The following is a 19,523-nucleotide window of genomic DNA, read 5'->3' as shown; positions in this document are numbered from 1 at the left end:
ACAAACCCTCTGGTGTGATATTAAAACCTAGACCCTTCCAAACTTTTTTCCACTAATAATTTTAATAATTTCATCGCGTACTGCAAATGGTAAATAATGAGAAATATAATAATATATTTCTCATTCTGAGTCATATTTTTGTTTATTAAGTGCTAAAAGTTTATCAGATTCAGTTAGAAACTCCAATGCTTTCTTGTAGTTCTCCATTACATTATTCAAATACTCCGAAACATTCATTATCGCCATGAAATTGAAGTGAATGTTTCTTTAAAATTTTTAAGTTCTGATCACTCTCTCAAGCATCTTCTTTCAGTATTTATCTCTTCCAAATGTTCAGTTTGAATGTTTGTGTTAGCGCGATCATATTTTTTGCTTCCTCAGTTAACGTGCACGCCATGTTTTCACGCTTTCAGTACTTTGAATGCCTTAGGAGATACGAGATGTACGAGAATAAAGACTGCAGAAGCCATAGACTTTTGCTACAAGTGACGATTTCCGATCTCTGGACGAACCAACAGTCGCTACTCTCTGATACTTAGGGTGACCAGAATTTAAACCTTCCAGAAGATGCATCAACGGCAACACCGTAAACAGTTCCGGTTAACGAACGATTTAACAATGGGACAAACTGTAGGCTTACGTACGGCTGGTTGGTCTTACCGTCATGTTGCTGCTGAACTTCTCTTAGATATATCCACTGTGCATAGAATTTCTTCTAGATGGATCGATGAAGAAAATACAAATAGTCACGAAAGGCCAGGTCCATCTATACGCACTATAGAATGCACAGATTGACGCATATGAAGAGAAGCGGTGGCGGGCTCACAGTCGACTATTATGGACAGGACTTCGAACGCTCCAGTACCTAAGAGAATAGTTTCCCGATGTTTAACTAAAAGGACTTTCACACAAGCTGCCCTTTGCGAAGACTACCATCGACGCGAAAGACTGCCAATGGTGTCATCAAATAACGACTTGGATATCTGAATGCCACAATGTAGTATTCAGCGGTGTGTCTCTGTTTTATTTGTCTGATGACAGTCACCGATTAAGATCCCGGAGGCGTTGAGAAGAGCCGATCCGGCTACTATTGCTGAACGCCACACCTCTTATCGTGGCAAAATAGTTTGGAGTGCCATCAAGCATGATAGCAGGTCGCCCCTGTTACGCATCAGAGGCACATTGATGGCACGACGATATAAGATGACGTGCTGCAGCCGGTTGTGCTGCCTTACATTCAGCGGCTGCAATATGGTATTTTCCAGCAGGACAGCGTGACACGGTACACGGCATTCATTAGAAGATAAACCTTGCAGCATGTTCCATTGCTTCCCTGGCCTGAAACATCCCCATGATCTTTCGCCGAACGAGCATATCTAGGACATGATTGGTCGTCGTTTGTCTGCTCTGTCCCAGCCGTTATCGGAGGACGAACATTGGAGGAGGGTTCAGAGCATATGGGCTTCCATTTAATCAGGAAACTATCCGCACACTAATTTAACTTGTACCTCGTAGCTTGAATTGACACAAATTGCATCAGCCGCGATAGGTGGTCGTACCTCTTACTGATTCCTTGTATATTTCATCACAGTATAAATTTATCTTTCTATAAATCACTTTACTTATTTACAAATGCATGCCCTGTCTGTGTATCAATTGACATCACATTCTACCCCATCGTTCATGCTGTTGCATTTTCGATGTTGGTCAGTGTATATAACTGAAAATAAATTCTTGGATATTCTAATAATGACGGAATTATAATTAAAATTTTTAAATATAAATTTATATTATTTGAATGCAGTTATTCTTATGCAGGTCATGCCCTATGTTATTATATTTTCCTTTCTTTGAATTTCTTTTAATTTTCCACTTCGATTCTTTAAAGAGCACTTGTTTTTAGTCACGTATGAACAAAAATATTATGATAACTGAAATATTATATTTTAATTTTTAATGCACATTACTGAAAGGGTGTATTAAGAAGTTTCTTTAATATATATTTTATTTTGTACATTTTAGTGCATAGGTGGGGAAAATAATTAAGAAATCATTGCTCTTGCGCATAGAATAATTATTCTTTCTCATCAGTATAACAACGAAGTAACATCATTTTGCTTTAAATGTTTTTGTTTCCAGATGTTACGAGATCACTGAAGGAACCAAAAGTTACCACTCTGAAAATCGTAATGCGATACATGGAAAAACTTGTAGGAAATCGCTGGATTAAATATTTTTTTATAATCAATTAATCATTAATTTTTTTGTTCTTTTAAAAGAAAACGAAGAGTCAGTCTTAAAATCGATGAAAATTTTAATGTATTATAAGCGAAACATTTTCAGACGTACGAATTTAAATATATTTAATGTATAATGGACGCAGAAAAATTATGCATTTTAGAAAGTCATACAAAATCGGTAAATATGTTAGATGTTCGAAATAAATTTCATTAGGAAAATTATTTTCCACTCTGCTTCCACGTGTTAAAAACTCAAAATTCTTCAATGATTAGTTTAATTATTTTAAGCAAGAATACGTGAGGAAATTGCATAAAAATCACTTTAAATAAAATGTCTGTTTCAAATTTGGAAAATAATTGCAGAGAAATATTGAGAAATCCTATATATTACAAGAAAATACGCTTCAAATAAGTTTCTACAGAATAATGTATCCGCATATACACGCCAATATTGGCTAGTGGCGACCGTTAATTTAAATATGTTGTTTTTACCACCTATCAAAGTGTTTTTGTTTACTAAAGTAAGTGTCACCATTAAAAAAATTTACTCTCAATCTATTTATTTTTTTTATTAACTGACTAATCTAAGAGGAGTATTTTTTATGTTTAGAAAATTTTACCGCAATTGAAATGAGCTTATGATGATGCTTGTTTTTTATCTCTAATTGTCAAGTTGGGGCATATATCATTCTAGAGAAAACTGCTCTGTGTGTGTTGCTCTATATTGAAAAAGATACGAATATTGTATTATCATTGCCAAGTGTATGATTTAAAAAAAAATGGCTGGGTAAAAATAGGTCAATATTTGATACAAGCAGGCAAAATAAAAACTTGTAAAAAGTTTATGAATTTCATCTGTGATTTCGCAGCCTTTCTTCATATTTTTTATATATTATATTAATAATAAAATTATAAATATGTATAAAATTATTATATAATATATTATTATACAATATTATTATATAAAATTATATATATATATATATATATATGTATAAAATTATAAAATTACATATATATGTATAAAAAAAAGAAAGATCTGTATAACGTTTTACTGGTTTGTATTTTAGCAAAGCTCTATTTGTTTTCTATTCGATATCTTTATATTCTTCATTTAATTTACGCATCATATATATGAAGGACTCAATATTTCTTGTTATAAGAAAACCAGATTTTATTTTTCATAAAATGTTTTGTGGTATGAAAGTGTTAATACATATTTCTTGCCATTTAAAAATTATACACAGTTTTTAGATGAACATACATATTTTATACACTACAGACATACTACTTTATGTTACCCTTCTTACTGGAATCTGGAGCATCAAACTGAATTTTTCGTTTTTATTTATCTAATTTGTTTTTTTATTTCTTTAATAAATAAGGAAAATCTCATAAAACTCCTAGATTACTGTGACTAATTATATTGTTATAATTTATATCAACTGAGATTAAAATATTTTAAAAGTACTAAATAGATTTTCAAAAGTATTAAAGCGAGAACATTAATTACAAAACTTTATCTGAATTGAAACTCGTTAATATGTCACATGTGGCAATGAGAGAAAATTATGAACGAATAAAATCAAAGGCTATGAATTTATTCTTAAAATAGTTTTAGACATTTGTAAGACAAAAATTATCGTCTTTCAGATAAGAAACATTTAGAGACTTTAATGGGAAATTAACTTAACCTTTTTACTTTGTATAAAATCTTGCTTTATCCAGACATTTACGTCATACCATGTATGCATTCACTGCGGCAATCGCCATGGCAACAAAGCTTTGAAAAGGCATACGGTTAAAACTGACACCGTCTTTTGAAGTACGCCGTAGAATTTATCCAGTCAGTCATAACAATTTTCTTGCTATTTAGATATCGCCGTTATTTGAAAGAATGTATTAAAATAACTCGTTTTCCATTTTGCGAGGGTTCCGTACGTCATTTGTAAAATTATACATATAATTTAAAACTAATACAAAGAAGCTAAAATTGAGGTGCGTTTTATCATAATTAAACAACTTAATTTTATCCAAAGAAAATTAATTTGGTTTTCATTTTAAAATGTATTATTATTCTTTAGTTTGCAGTGCAGGTTACTTATAACGAGATCGGAGTTGTACTGAGGGGGAAGAATCATGCGATTATTTTTTAATTTACGTATAATAGCTCACTGCAAAAATGTGTGCTGCAGGTGTAATTTGCCAGCATATACACGTTTTTAATTCAATTTAATTCAATAGCAATAATAATGTTAGTTCACTCAAGCTCTGGGGTAAACAATATTGGCAGAATACACTTGTCATCTTTTTGCTTTATTGTTATTATAATTATTAACTTTTTAATCCGATGAAATGACTTATGCTTTAAGAATAATTTGAGGAAATTTGAAAAATATCAGATTACATTTTAGGGAAGTTTCATCTTTAAAAATTCCTAAATAATAATAATAAAAAAAACTTATTGAAATCAGGTTTATTACTAATTCATATTGCTTTTACGTGTTAAACTGAAATGTGTGCAGTATCAGTTATATAACTCTGAAATTAATTACAACGAATCTTAATCGTTCGTGTTAACTTTAAAATTCGTGCCGAAATACTTTTAATGTTAAATATGCTCTTGTTTGTAGATTGTGTTAATTCAAATAAAAGTTATATAACTGTATAATATGTAGACGCAATTAAATATTTTTTGTGCGGGATATGTAGTAAATCTACTGTGCTCTCGCCTGGATCCATACCGTGGGCCATCCATTTGACAGTTAGCTGGCCTAATTAAAGCACTTATAACACGAAGGATACTTCATGGAGGATTGCGTAAATTCCTTACATTTTTCTCCACTTAAAGGGCGCCTAGGGAAAGGCATAATATCTTGTCGATCAAATCAGATAATGACCAATTAGCCACCACCATCTTTTGTTTTGTTTGGTTCTATTGTAGAGATTATTAAATTTCTGATATAGGAAACATGAAAAATCATTTGTGTTCTCCCTGGAATTCGAACCATGGGTTTCCAGTTCTAGCCGAATGTGTTGATCTCCGATACTAAGGCTGTAAAAATGTTTTACTGCATGGAAGAATGCAATAATTCTTTACTATTGGTAGAATTGATGTACTTTTCCACTATCATTCTTCTTTTATCTTCTGATGAATTACTTAGAAGAAAAGATTAGTCATCTAATACAATAGTTTAAAACTGGCGGGGCGCATGTGGCATCCAAAGCAATTTTACGCAGTCCACGAATATATTTCTCCTTAGTTGGCATTATTATGATATTAATTATTATATCACGCATTTGAAGAAAAGTTTAAGGTTTTGATGATTTTTAATCCAATTTTACTTTATTTACATTACCACTAAAACCGAACGGGAAAAATGCCCCAGAAATCTACAAATGGAGCTAATTAATTTACACTGTAATGCAAATCTTATTCAAAGATTTGACTAACCTTTTTTCACGCTTATAAAAAGATAAATATCCTCGGATTTTTTCAATAAAAATAATCGCTTTGATTGAAACCACATTTACTACATGTGAACAGTTTTTTCTCCCAGTTGGAAATTAATCTGTGAAAGAAGATCCAGACTGACCCATTAGCTATTATTCGTGAAAAAGATGGTTTCAGCAATTTTTCAGCAAGACTACCATGAGCTCATCAGAGACCGAGCGGTCTTGGTAGTTCGTTTCGGTAGTCCAGACATTGCTAGTTCGGTACGGGACTCAGGTTCCGGCGAACGGCTGGCTTCATGTACATTTTCGTGGTTTTCTTCGTATGTAACGTGTATACGAGCCAGTTTCCCTTAGAAAGTCTCCCACGAAGGCAACCCTTTCTTTAGGCAGATAGCCTTGAGTGTCTTTTCTTAATTAAATAAACTAACCAAGAGTGACTAAACTTCATCAAAATCGAAAACCTATGAGTTGTTATAGCTAAGAGCTATAGTCAGAAATAAAGTTTATGTGCAATATATGTATTTTTTCTCTATGCGTCGAAGAAAAGTTTAATAAGAAAGATAATATGTAGTCATTATTTAATTCTCGGATTTTGTCCCACTTGAAAAAGATTTTACCAAGTGGTTTGTTTACTTTCAGTTAAGTTAAAAAATAAGTTATTTAGTGACTAATTCAACATATTAGAATTATTTGAAATAAATTTCAAATTGAAAATTTTATATTTAGCGGTCAATACGTTTGAATTACAAAGCTTAGCGAAGAGGAACTTCTTGCAGATACCAACCGTTGGATTTCAGACAGAAAATAAATAAAAATTGGAAATTTTTATTTTGCATCATTATCATAACTGTTTGTATATGTTTTGATAAATATTTGGTAGTGAATAGAATTTAAAATTTAGTTTAAAAAAATGTTTTGTCTGCAAGAACATTTTTATTTTTAATAAATAAATAAATAAATAAACAAAACAAAAAGTCTGAAATTTTTTCAGGTTTTATATTACGCCAAACAGGTTTATTTTATTTTATTTTATTTATTATTATTATTTACAGACACGTAGTTTTGAGAACATTTGGGCTAACGCCACATTGAGCTAAAATTATATAAAGACAGCATATTTTTAGAATTTCCGCTAGATAGTCTCGCTCGTTGGAAATAAAAATATTTCATTCCTGTACAGTGTGTTGCCACTATTCTCTTTGAAATCACTGAGATTTTTTATCAAAAATTCGTTAAAGTTTAAAAATAATGAAATATATAATCAAACAAATTCGAAAATCGTTAATTTTTCACAGTGAGAGAAACATACATACATTCGTGCAAATTTTTCATTATTTAATTTCTTTATACATAATGCAGGGCGATAATATTTGGTGGCTGATAAAATAAAGTTTCCATGAATCTAAACCCAAATACAACTTGTTTTAGCATTTAAGGGGTCACTCAGTTTATTCCGGAATCCTAGGCAATATAGTTTTGGAAATCCTCAACATCCAATTTTCCTCAACATGTTTCTTTGAGAAAAAAAATCTGATACGGACACCACATGACTTCTTAGTACGGAATATTAACTTATACGCACTTTTTTTCCTGCATTATTTAAACTTACTTCCTCGAGTTTCATTAGAGATATATTTTTCATTCAATTAATTCAGTTCTCATTTAGGGGCAAGGCAAAAATACATCAAAACTGAAACTCTACATTAAAAATTCAAAAATTTGGAAAAACAAAAAACAACAGATACATACACTTAAGATAATTAAAAAAATGTACGGTTTCTACACAAAAACAAGCAATTCGGACAGCAGCTAAGAAGGCAGATTTTTTTCGGTGCACAAAACTAAAAATTTCCTTTTGGTCCCACTCGGCAAAAAGACACTGAAGGTGCAGAAAATCTTAATTCACTGTTCTGCTAAGTTTCAAATGTAAACAAATATGGCTGCTATGGTTTAAATTGGCTATGGTTCATGCTATGTTAAAAAAGTAGGTTTAACCGCACTTAAACAACGTTTAAATTGCTGATAATTCTACAGTTATTACATTCAGATTAATAAAAGGCATAAAACCCTTAACCGGAAGATAAGAACAACATGATTCAATCGCTTTTAAAGCAAAAAATGCAAAGTGTACCAACATATAAGAATAAAAATAAACGGAGTTCACGAAGCTGAGTAACAGAGTGGGAAATATATATGCATATAATATTTATTTACATTTATGTACTTTTGGTCTGGCGGATTGCAACCAAAAAGTGAAGTGCACGACTACATGTTATAGCATTCCTATATACAAAATTTCAACGTTCTGAGGTTATTCATTTTTTGAGTTATGCGAGATACATACATAAGTACAGATGCCAGAAAAAAATCTCTTCTGAAACCATTTTAAATCAGTTTTATAATTCGTTTAGGGAAAAAGAGTTTTTTATTCTGTCCTTACGTATAGCTGCCACGCAAAAACATCGTTAAATTGCATTCGATAGTGGTCAGAATGGATATTTTCGTTGAAATACAATACCCGAAATTTTTCGTGATTACAATACGTCCTTTACTTTGTACAAGGAAGTAAAGAAAAGTTATACTATGATTCTGAAGGCACTTTAAAATTTGGAGTTCTCAACTTGGGCTTAAATCGGTTTCGGAGGTAATAAAGTCACGAAGAGCTTTAGAGGTAGTAAGTTGCATTTCATATTCCATTTATATATGTTTTGTAAGATTGCAGTAATATTTAATCGTTAAGAATTGAAGCAATTGTTGAAACCCCAAAAAACCTTTCTCAAATTTTTCATCAATTACCAAAGGTTAAGAATATACCAAACTCTGATAACCAGGCGCATGAAAAATTATTTAGGCAAATAAAAAAAAATTGCATGACAAAAATTCAGTTTCCAACATCACCATTTTCATACGCGTGCTTTTTGTAGAATTTGTGCTTGTAAGATTTTCATATAAGAGAAGAAAGGGAGTCGACATTTCTTCAGGAATACAATTATATTGTCGCAAAATTCCTAACGGAACAATGCTTCAAATTCTTTCTCAAAGCGACCATTACTGATTGTCTTTTGGAATAAATATATAGTTGAAACGCAGATGAGAATATGTATGCAATATATTATTTTTACAATAAAAGTAGTTCTACTTTTCCTTCCGTAAAATTCTCTAAACTCCGCGAAGGTGGTAGCGATAATACATAAGTACCGAGTTGTTTAATTTTATGAAAAAATGAGGAAATTATTCGATATTTTCTGCTACTTGTGTAATAAAATCTATCCAGGTACCGCTTTGATATTTATAATAAAAGAAATATTATCATTGTTTTATTAAATAACTGTACTTTTTTTTTTTGCTGTAAAAATATTCGTTGAGCAATGTTTGAGGAGAAATAATGATAACTGTTACTGTTTGTTCACAAGTATTTAAAATAATAATATAATACTAGCTGGCAAGCCCGCCAGCTGAGCGGGCTATGCCTGCACAAGATATTACTAGCTCACATGATTCACGTATGCATGCACAAGATATTCGCTAGATGACTTGATTGCTAGCGGGGAATAAAAATATTATTATTAATTATTATTAAAAAATATTATTAAAAATATTAAAATTATTTTATTATTAAAAAGTTATTATTAAAAATTCTTATTAAAAATAATTTACTATTTTTAATAATAATTTTAATTAATATAAAACATTTTATTTATATTATAAAAATTAATATTAAAATATTATTAATTATAATTGATATTAAAATTATTATTAAAAATATTAAAATTATTTTATTATTAAAAAGTTATTATTATATTATTATTATTATTAATATTATTCTGTTATTAAAAAGTAGGAAGCCTGGCGGTCATACGAAATGACCGCTGTTCTAGACATTATAAATTGTAAGTAAAATGATTTGTGCAAAGGTGTCTGCTAATTCAAACCGATTTACCCAGGGCAGGTGGCGAGGACGCCCCTTTGCTTGCTGCCCCACGGGGTTTCCCCCTTCTACTTGCTTAATTGTTTAAAGTAGAGTGCAATGAAGGAAACACTGGCGGTACATTTCTTAAGAGCCACCGCTAGCTGAATAAATAAAGGTGATTTAAATAATAAAATGTTAATTCCCATGTCAAAGATCTCTTTGTACACAACAGTTCTAGAGTAGACCTTTCCATCAATTTTAAGCTCGCCTTGCAAAATTCCATGCAATATTTTTAATTTTACGTCTGTTCTTTCACGAACTCTTGAACAGGCAACATAAAGTTGACCGTGTTCCAAATGCAGACTCAGGTAAAAAATGCCAACGCGCTTAAGCGTTTGGCCCTGAGACTTATTGATGGTCATAGCAAAGGCAAGTTTTACAGGAAATTGTCTACGTCTCAATTGAAACGGCAACCCTGTGCCGTGGCAACTTCACCCCATTGGCTAGTACAGTTACGCAAGCAACCAATAAACTATCGGCGACAAACAGACACTTAAGCCGCGTATATATATAGGGTGAAGTAACATCATCTCCTCCGAAACAGCTGGCTCCCGGGCTACACCGTTGGATTCCGCAGGTCCGTGGCACGCCATTTTGATTATTCGCATCTTCTTTTGACTTTAATTAACCGAGATATTAATTAAAAACTAATTTTCCCCTATGTTTTCTCTACATTTTCCACTTTCTCTCTTGGGTTTTCCCTATTAGAAGAATTTGGCTACGTGCCAAATTTTTTTTTTTTTTTTTTTTTTTTTTTTTTTTTTCCGAATATCCATGGAACGGCGCCGAGTTGAAATTCGAGACGCGTATCCTGGGATTCCGAAAAATTCTCCGAATCCATCGATACAGTTCTCATCTTCGTACGAGTTTAATCAGTTGAGATATTAATTAAAAACTGCGGAAACGTTAATTTCCGCGCTCATTTTTCCGAGTGGCAACAATAAACTATCGGCGACACACACTTTAGCCGCTTATATATATTAAAAGGAAAGATAATAACATAATATTCTGTTTTTTCACATCTTGTCTCTGCGACACCTTTGTTCTGTTTTTTGTACTTCGAGGAACCCATATTGGATGACAACTGGCAAAAAGCCTGCAATCCACGCAGGCTAAGTCTAGTATAACAGCGGAAAATGGAAAATAGAAATAATATTCTGTATTTTTCGTAATGTATGAAAATCAAAAATAAATAAATAAATAAATAAATAAAAATAAAAATTAAAAAAAAAAAAATCTGAAATGTTTCAGATTTTAAATTACGTCCAAAGGGGCGTTTTTTAACATTTTGTGTGTTACCTTTCTTTATTAAATATCATGTTCTTCGCACTTAAACCATAAGATCCAGTGCAACAGCAATATCGCAAAATAGTTTTAAAACGAGCATATCTTTAGAATTTCCTATACAGAGACTCACGCGCTGGAGATATAAATGTTTTTTCTGCACAACGTTGCCATTGCTCGCTTTGAAATCCTTGAGTTTGTTAATCAAAAATTCGTCAAAGTTTTAAAAAATAGGAAATCGATCATAAAACAAATTCCAAATTTCAAATTTGGTCTTCCACATGCTCATATTCGTTGGAGGATTACGTTATTCAAAATTCGATGACTCTATGTACCGTTATTTTATGACAATGTGAGAAATATACATACATTTACGCAGATTTTCATTATTTAATTTCTTCAAATATAATGCAGGACTCTAACATTTTATGGCAACAGTTTGAAAAGTGAACCGACATTTATAGGAGTCCGACGCAAAATGCCAAAACGAAAGCAATAGTCCTTCGGGACTCAAGTCCCTTTGGACTAAAAAATAAGAGAAAATATAGCATAGAAGGAAACGAGGCGTATTTACTAGTTACGTGCTTCCGTACGATTTGGGATATGCTTCCGATAAGCATTTGATAAGAGATCTGTGAATTAAAGCCCAAATCGTACTTGTTTGTATTCATTTAATAAACTATGTACTTGCAGAACTGCAAAAGATTGCATTGATAAGCACACATCAGCTTCAAAATATAAGCAGTGAGAACCGGTGGGGGGGGGAGTGGGAATTAAACATCTTTTGCCATGAGAATACATTATGCAATAAGTTGCTAAAATTTTGTTTAATTAGTTTTGTGTCAATATAGAGTATAAGATTCGTCATTTTGCTTAAATATTTGTTCTTTGTTATAGTTTATTATTATACTGAAATTTTGAACGATAATAATTTATCTGAATAACTCTATAATTTATCTAAAGTTTATTTCCATGCTAAACTAAACTGAGCTCTAAACTAAGTTTTATAAATAATAGTATCAATTAATAAGTTCAGTATTATTAGTATACAACTATATTTTAAAAATTGAACTTTTTTACAAGTTTATTTTTTAAATTATTTTATTATCAGTGTCGTTTAATGTGAGGTTTGAGACAAAATATACTTTAGAGGTAATGCTATTAAAACATTTTTTTTAGTAAAAAAGTGCACTAAATCCATCATTTACTTTCTTGTGGAAAAATAAAGCAGATTTTTCCGTGGAATAAGGTTTCAATTTAAGCAATATATTTCAGCTGTTGAATTTTTTTTTTTTTTGTAATTTTATTTTTTCGTCATCATAAAGAACAAGTTTTATAAAAGACTTCCGAAGTAATTTTTTTTTCCTATCATAAGAATTCATTTGTACTTTACACTGCATTTATTTTTATATTTTGTCATAAAATCTTACAATATTTCAAATGTTTTGTTTTTTTAAAAAAATAAAGGCATTTCAAAGATATTGAATTTTAATGTTTTTATTATCATAATCGACAGCAGTTTAACCTTACAAATAAATTTTTCAGTAACCGTTTGCTTGAATTCCGAAAATGCATTTCGTGGTAAACTCAAGAAAGTGCTGAAATAAAATTCGATCCCTTCTTATAACTATAAAATTTGATCATGAAAAAAAATCAATCAAAGCTAGAATTTTTCCTGTGTATTTATGTTAAATACTGCATCTACAAAGTTTTAGGACCGAACTCTTCAACTAATTTGAGTATACATGCCAAATAATAGCACTGATTATTTACGTGTCTCAATATGTTTTCTTTAAAATCATCTCTGTAAGGAAAGTAATTTAAACAGAATTTTTTCTTTTGATATTTGTTATTATATGTTCAAGCGCTTAAAAAAATCTATGGATAGGACATTCGAATCCTCAAACCGCATGAATCTCGAAAAGAATTCAGGTTCTGCAACTCAAATGTTAGTCATTTTTATGTCACTTGACCTTTTTCGAATAGAAACTAAAAGTTCCTTCAATATTTAACTCAAAACGTCGAAAAGATTTTTTATTGACATAATGCGAAACATAATGCGATCAACGTGCCACGATCATCAATATGATGTCGTGGTGGTTTTGAATGCCGCACTTTTTAATTTTCTGGAAAGAATTCAGTGATTCCTGTTTTTAGTGTTTATATATTTTATTTCTTGAAATAATCCTTTATGATTCTGTATTTGAACAATTACTCAAATATATTTTGTTAGATTATATTGGTAAAGTAAACCTGAAGATTCGAGAGTTTTAATTATTTCTTCATTTATAAACTTTATACAGTGATTTATAAAACTGCCCTTTTATATCTCATTCGTATTAAATGCAAATATTAAACATAACTTTTAATATAATGAAAAAGTGAAAGTTTTTTGTTCTTTTTATTATTATTATTAAGGCCCACCAGCGGCCGAGCGGTAAAGTCGCTGAACACTGGTAGTTCGGTCCGAGGTTCGAATCCCGCGAACGGGCTGGCTGCATGGGCGCTTTCGTGGTTTTCCCCATGTGTAACGTGTATACGAGCCAGTTTCCCTTAGAAAGTCCTCCACGAAGGCACCCCTCCCCTTAGGCAGATAGCCTTCGAGGCTTTGCCATAATCACACACACACACTTTTTATTATTATTATTATTATTATGTGAAGGATACAAAAGATTCGAGAATCTTTCAATATTCAGATTTAGATTCGATAAAATTCAGAATTCGTGATGTCTTCATTGAAAACAGAAAACCTAGTAAGGCTCTGATTGAAGTAACAGATGGCACTCTCCTATTTCTCTAATAAACTGTTGCTGGAGAAGAATGATGGTGCTTTACATATATTCCATCTTCAAAACAGAAATTTCTTATATAAATAAGAGAAAACTTGATTTGACAAGCAAAAATTCGATTTTAGAAACTTCGATTAAAGATCACGGTGGAATTTTTTTGATCGGAAGAGAGTATTTCACCGTGAATTTTTGCTTGAAGATTAGGAAAGTCTTGAAGGAGAGTTAACTCTATAATCTAGAAAGAAAAATGCAACGCATCATGGAAAAGAATTCATCGCGTTAAACTGTAAAAATGCGCGATCAGCATATTTTTATTGCCTCCTCGCACAGTATAATTATCATCAAGCTTAAACAAGGCAAAATCCTCCTAATAATCGTCCTCTTACTCTCCATATTTGTATTTTCTGTTCCCAAAAGTGAAATCCCGAAAGTAAAGAATGCATTTTGGAAGCACCTTGCATTAAAGAATGCAATTTTGGCAGATTATTTTTAATTCGGGCAAATATAAAAGAACGTTTGAAATGATAACTTTTACAAAATTATCTAAAAGTTATGAGAGCATATTTACTGATACGTACTGTTAGAATGTATATAGGCTAAACAACATTCTTCAAATATCGATTTTCTGTAAGCATAGTCTTAATTTATATATATATATATATATGTGTGTGTGTGTGTGTGTGTGCGTGCGTGTAATGAAAAAATAGAAAAAGGCGTATTAGCAAATGCAGCACGTAGACGGCATACTGAAGAGGATCTATACTAAAAAGGAAAAATTTCGATTGCGTAGAATGCTAATACATAACGAATAAGAAACTTGGCATTCGAGGAGATTAAATTCCATTTTTATTTAAATTCACATTTCCGGCCACAATTCACTTGGTACTCTAATGATGCCTATTTTCAGAACATTTACATTTTGACTACTATTGCGATAGGAAGAGAGCATAGAGAAATGAAATGCGTCCAAGCAGCAATAGAGATAAGCGAAGATACAAGCGAAGTGCGCATTTATCCAATATGGCAGCTCACTAAAGAGGAAGGTTTTCGTTTACGTTAGAAAGGTTTCAGTTCTCAGAGTTTAGATTCCGAAATAACTAGGTCATCAGCGTTACGCAGGCTTTGTGGCATAGATTAATCTAGAACTGGCGCAGTCCAGAAAGGTTATTATTTTTTTTAGAATAAAGAGGAATTACTCGGATCAAAAATGAGGAATTAAGAGGCTGTTTACATTTTTGATAGATTTGCAATAAGACGAGAGCCGCAGCCGTCTCTCGCTACCTGTCGGCCAAGCTGGCCAAGCTGGCAGAGAAAGACTGCGTAATTTTCAGGATGAAATCTTAATTCAGACTGAACTAGTTTTGGTTCTTAGTGATTTTGATTGGATAATTAATACTGCTGTTAAAATTATTATTGCCTATTTGAGTTTTATTATGAGTTATTGTTTATTTGAATAACAATATCAAATTTAAATAATTATCATTTAATAACATTTTTATCTTTTTGAATTGAAAAGACGTCTGAATATTTTCTAGTCGTTTAAATCCAAGACAAGGAAAAGTATAACTTTGTAGTTTCTATTGTTATGTTTGTAATAACTTTAAATTCAAATTTAAATTAAATCCAAAATAAATTATACTCGTATTTATATATTTAAATTTAAGTTTAAAGTCTTTTTAAACTTGAAAACTAATTTAAGTATCTATTTTTCTTCTTTCTAATAAGAATATTGTCTACTCCAAGCAACTGTTTTCAGCCAAAATATATAGATTATATAGATTTCCAACAAACACGTGATTAATTTTTGCATAATATTTTAGAATAATTATGGATACTATAACGCACAGAAATTTTCTTCACGTACACAAAAAATGATACGGAAAATAGTCAAATCAGAGAGTTCTGTAATAATAATGTTCTTCAAAATTTAGATATGAATTTTTTATGATAATCTGAAATCTTTCGGGGGTAAACGTCTTACAGGCCAAATTCAACTGAATTTAGAATTTTATTCGCTTCCGCCTTTACTGCATAACTACCAGGAATGATATTGCCGCCTAAAAAAATGATAACTGTTATGAGGGGAAAATGGTTCTATATGCAGTTTCTGGGGAGGGCAGAGAGTTGGTTTTAGTTCTGAAATCTGTCATATCTAGCTGACACGTGTTGTTTGGTTGATTCGTACTGCTGATTCATAGATCTATACTATTAAGTAACTGCTTTATTATTTGGAAATTTTTATTTAGTTATGTTTAATTTTTGTAATTTACTTCTTCGAGAAATCAAAAAGTAATAATGAATGCCTCAAAACAACTAATTATAGAGGATTAAAACCCATTCCACGGAAATATTAATTGAAATAAGTGATTTATCTAAAATACTTAAAGTAATTAATTTAGTTTACTTTTTTATAAATGTTTCCATTTAGGAATATTGTCAGATCAGCGGTTAATATAAATAAACGCTAAATGTAGTTAACATATTTTTCGAAATGAAAATGACTTCTGCTAATTTTACTCGTTTCTTACTTACATAGCTGCATGAAAACTGAGTTTTATGCATCATGAAACAAAATTAGAAAAAAAAAACTAAATACGATCTCGAGTGCAGTAAAAATTTCTATCTGAATCCTGAATGCAAACGTTTCTTGATACTAGTATGCAATTGTAACAGGGATATAAATATTTGTCGTATAACGGATAACTTCTGAGTATATCCGGATTAATAACGGATAATAAAAGAAAAATGTTTAAACCTTACCTGTTCTGCCTTCTGAGCATATTTTCACTTTTAGTGACTGTCAAACGACCAGTGTTTCTAAGTGCTGCTTTTGAAGTGTAAATGGCTCAAGTTTGGAAGCTTATCTGAGTATTGAAACTGCAATTCACTTGCTTTTCGCGAGCGAGGAATCTAATTTGGCTTTATCTTATCAACCGGAGTTTCGCCTTTTTTTCTATTTTGTTGCTACGATTGTTCGTAATGAAAGTTCATCTTTCATAAATATATATAGCTCTTTTCTTTTTCTTGTCAGTATTTTTAAAACTTTTTGTCAGTATTTTTCGAATGCTTAATCATTTAACAATATGAAATGTCCTCAAAGACACTGAATATTTTTAACCTGAGCACCCTGTAAAGAGGTAGTACCATTTTACGAAGGCATGCTGGAAGGAGGAAGAAAATACCTTATAATAACCCAAAATTGCGTAATAATAGGTACATGAGAACCATCAATACAGCCCATTTTGAAAGATGTTATCGAATGGCATGTATAAAATATCTGTTAAGATATACTATTTCTACCATCTGTACGTTTCAACTTACTTTCAGACAGTGTTCAGTAATGATTTCTTTATCATTCAACATTTGATATATTTTGCATTTTCTATTTTTACTTATTTATTTATTTTTTAATGAATGAAACGCTGACAGACAAACATGATTGTAATCAGAAAGATTTAAGGAAGGAGAAAGAAACATGAATTTATATATTGCTAACCTCATTGCTAATTCACTAAAATGAATGCTTTTCATATAAATATTGACTCACAATTGTATAATCTTGTAGCCCAGAAAACAAAGTCACGCGTTAGGACGCGTGGTTAGCGATCAACTGAGCAACTGTAGCTTGAACTTTGAGTTGATTAGATTTAACTCTTGATTTGTGTACGCACATATTGAAAGGCCATCTTGCATTTACGTAAATAGCATGTCAAACTATTTTCGGACCAAAAACTTCGTCTGTAAGTTCCATTTAAAAGTATGTGAGAACTCTTTGCCACTTGTGATACATTTTATCTTCTCGACTTAAATTTCAAACATAATCATCTGTCTGTCTAGACCAGTGTTTCCCAAGGTGGGGGGGCACACGTCCCACAAGGGGGAAATTCGATTGTGAAGGAATGTGAAGGAATTCGGAAATGGACTCATTCGGAGTATAAGTTAACCATATGGCTACTCTCAGTCGCTACTCGAGTTGAGTAAACCTCCAGTATAAGCAATTTCTGTCCGCCATGTTAACGTTACAGTACAAGTACTGGTTAAATTGTGTCGGCAATAATCATTTCGCTCTATTTGTTTTGAATGGCGCGAAATGCTAAGTGCGGGATCTCAGTTTTTGCAGAGTTTCCCAATAACGTTTAGCATTCACCGCTAGTGTTAATTTGAAATAAAACTTAATTAACCATTAAATTGTAAAAGTCTCGTTGTTTTAAAAAATATATACGTTGTATAAACATAAATTATATATAAATGGTATGTAAATTCAATTGGTAATTTTTATTAATTTCAAATTTACAAGCATCATTTTCCAGAAACATTTGTCAAATGAAAAAAGAATATTTCTTTGCGGTGAGGTAAATGTGCCGTATATATTTAAGTATGCAGTTTCAGTCTACGTTTACTCCAGTTCATATTATAAGGCATTTCTCCCGCCTTCTCCGTGGTTCGATTCCCGGCAAAGGGGTTGCTAATTTTTCATCTCTCCAGCCTCCGAAAAAAAAATCCTAATGCCTCTACAATATTATTTTTTTAGCTTTTAATTGAAGGAGCATAAGAATTTTAGAAAGGCTTTGGTGGTGCATAGCACGCAAAAGTTTGTGAAACACTGGTCTAGACCTTCTAGTTAAATTGGATTGCGTTTCGTGAATCGACATAGCGATTTCTGAATTTGCAAATATGTGATATAAAACTTACCAGTTTTTGCCATATCTATAAACGCCGTAAGTACTATTTCAATTGGAATGTGAACTTCGTTTCTTCTAATTTCATTTGAAAATATTAACTTAAGATCTCTATCAAAAATATAAGTATATCGGTTTCGCAGAAATTATTTTCTACATCTGTAAAAAAGGTTGCTTTATTTTTTAATACGACGCTGTTGAACAGAAGTAATATTTTATGTATGCTTTAAAAAATACATTTAATGCTTGAACAAGGCTAGTTTAAATTGTACAGTTCCATTTAATATTTTTTAACATACTGAAAAGTGTCCTGGTTGGTTTATAAGGTATTTCTCCCACCTTCTTAGCACGCCTTCGTGGTGTAGTGGTCAGCACGCTCGGCGCGTATTCGAGAGGTCCGCGGTTCAAGTCCCGGAGAGGGCCTTTCACATTTTTCAGCTTTCCTGCTTCGAAATAGCCTAATGTATCTACAGGTTAATTACTGGCTCAGGCAACACAAGAGAAAGTAGTCCTTCCTTACCAGGGATACAATGACTGTGTTTGTTTATGGGGGGGGATTCTAACGGCTTATATTAAGGTTACGTGTAAAGATAACCACTAAAACTTTAACCATTGCAAGCTAAGCCCGTTTGCTGAAAATTTAGGGCAATCTACTGATGTTCATTGGAGATATTTTAGGGAAATTCATGACTGTTTGAAAATTGAACAGATGAACAAATAGCCGAGAAATGTTGGAAAGAAAAAATATTTATCTACGGATTGCTGAATGCGTAAAATATATGAGCATGTGATTATGCTTGAGAATAAACGCAGTGAAATATTTTAATATTTGCAAGCAAATATCGAACCCAGGAAACTGAGTTCTTTATTCGAAACTGAGTCCATTTCAGAATGTACGGTTCCGAAAAAAATTTTTTAATCTCAGAAATTTATTAAAACCTTGTTATCCACTGACTGGCAACTGTTTTTCGAACATACTATGCAAATAAATTTTGTGATAGGAAATAGTAATTGGGACATTTAAAATGAAATGGTATAATAATATTTCAAATTTTAGAAATGAAATTTCAGGTAATGGTATTTAAGCTGAAGGTTTTTTAATCCT

The 19,523-nt window shown here is 31.6% G+C and overlaps 2 protein-coding genes across 6 annotated transcripts in view; one reads left to right on the top strand and one right to left on the bottom strand.

Annotated features, from left to right (window-relative positions):
* The window catches only part of LOC118188521 (uncharacterized), a 378,328-nt gene extending 361,696 nt beyond the window's left edge, over positions 1 to 16,632 (bottom strand). For all 4 annotated transcript variants that reach the window (XM_035358959.2, XM_085815623.1, XM_035358960.2 and 1 more), the window contains exon 1: positions 16,500 to 16,632. In XM_035358959.2, coding sequence (XP_035214850.1) covers positions 16,500 to 16,519 — 20 coding nt within the window. In that variant the 5' untranslated portion in view covers positions 16,520 to 16,632. The remainder of the gene's footprint in view (positions 1 to 16,499) is intronic.
* The window catches only part of LOC118188518 (uncharacterized), a 162,030-nt gene that overhangs the window by 85,871 nt on the left and 56,636 nt on the right, over positions 1 to 19,523 (top strand). The gene's annotated exons all lie outside the window — the stretch shown is intronic.

The sequence above is a fragment of the Stegodyphus dumicola genome, chromosome 4 (genome assembly GCF_044657685.1).
Source record: "Stegodyphus dumicola isolate Sdum_Otavi_A_Nest chromosome 4, ASM4465768v1".
NCBI lineage: Eukaryota > Metazoa > Arthropoda > Arachnida > Araneae > Eresidae > Stegodyphus > Stegodyphus dumicola.
The sequence above is the reverse complement of the archived record's forward strand: the minus strand, read 5'-3'. Positions and strand labels throughout refer to the sequence as shown.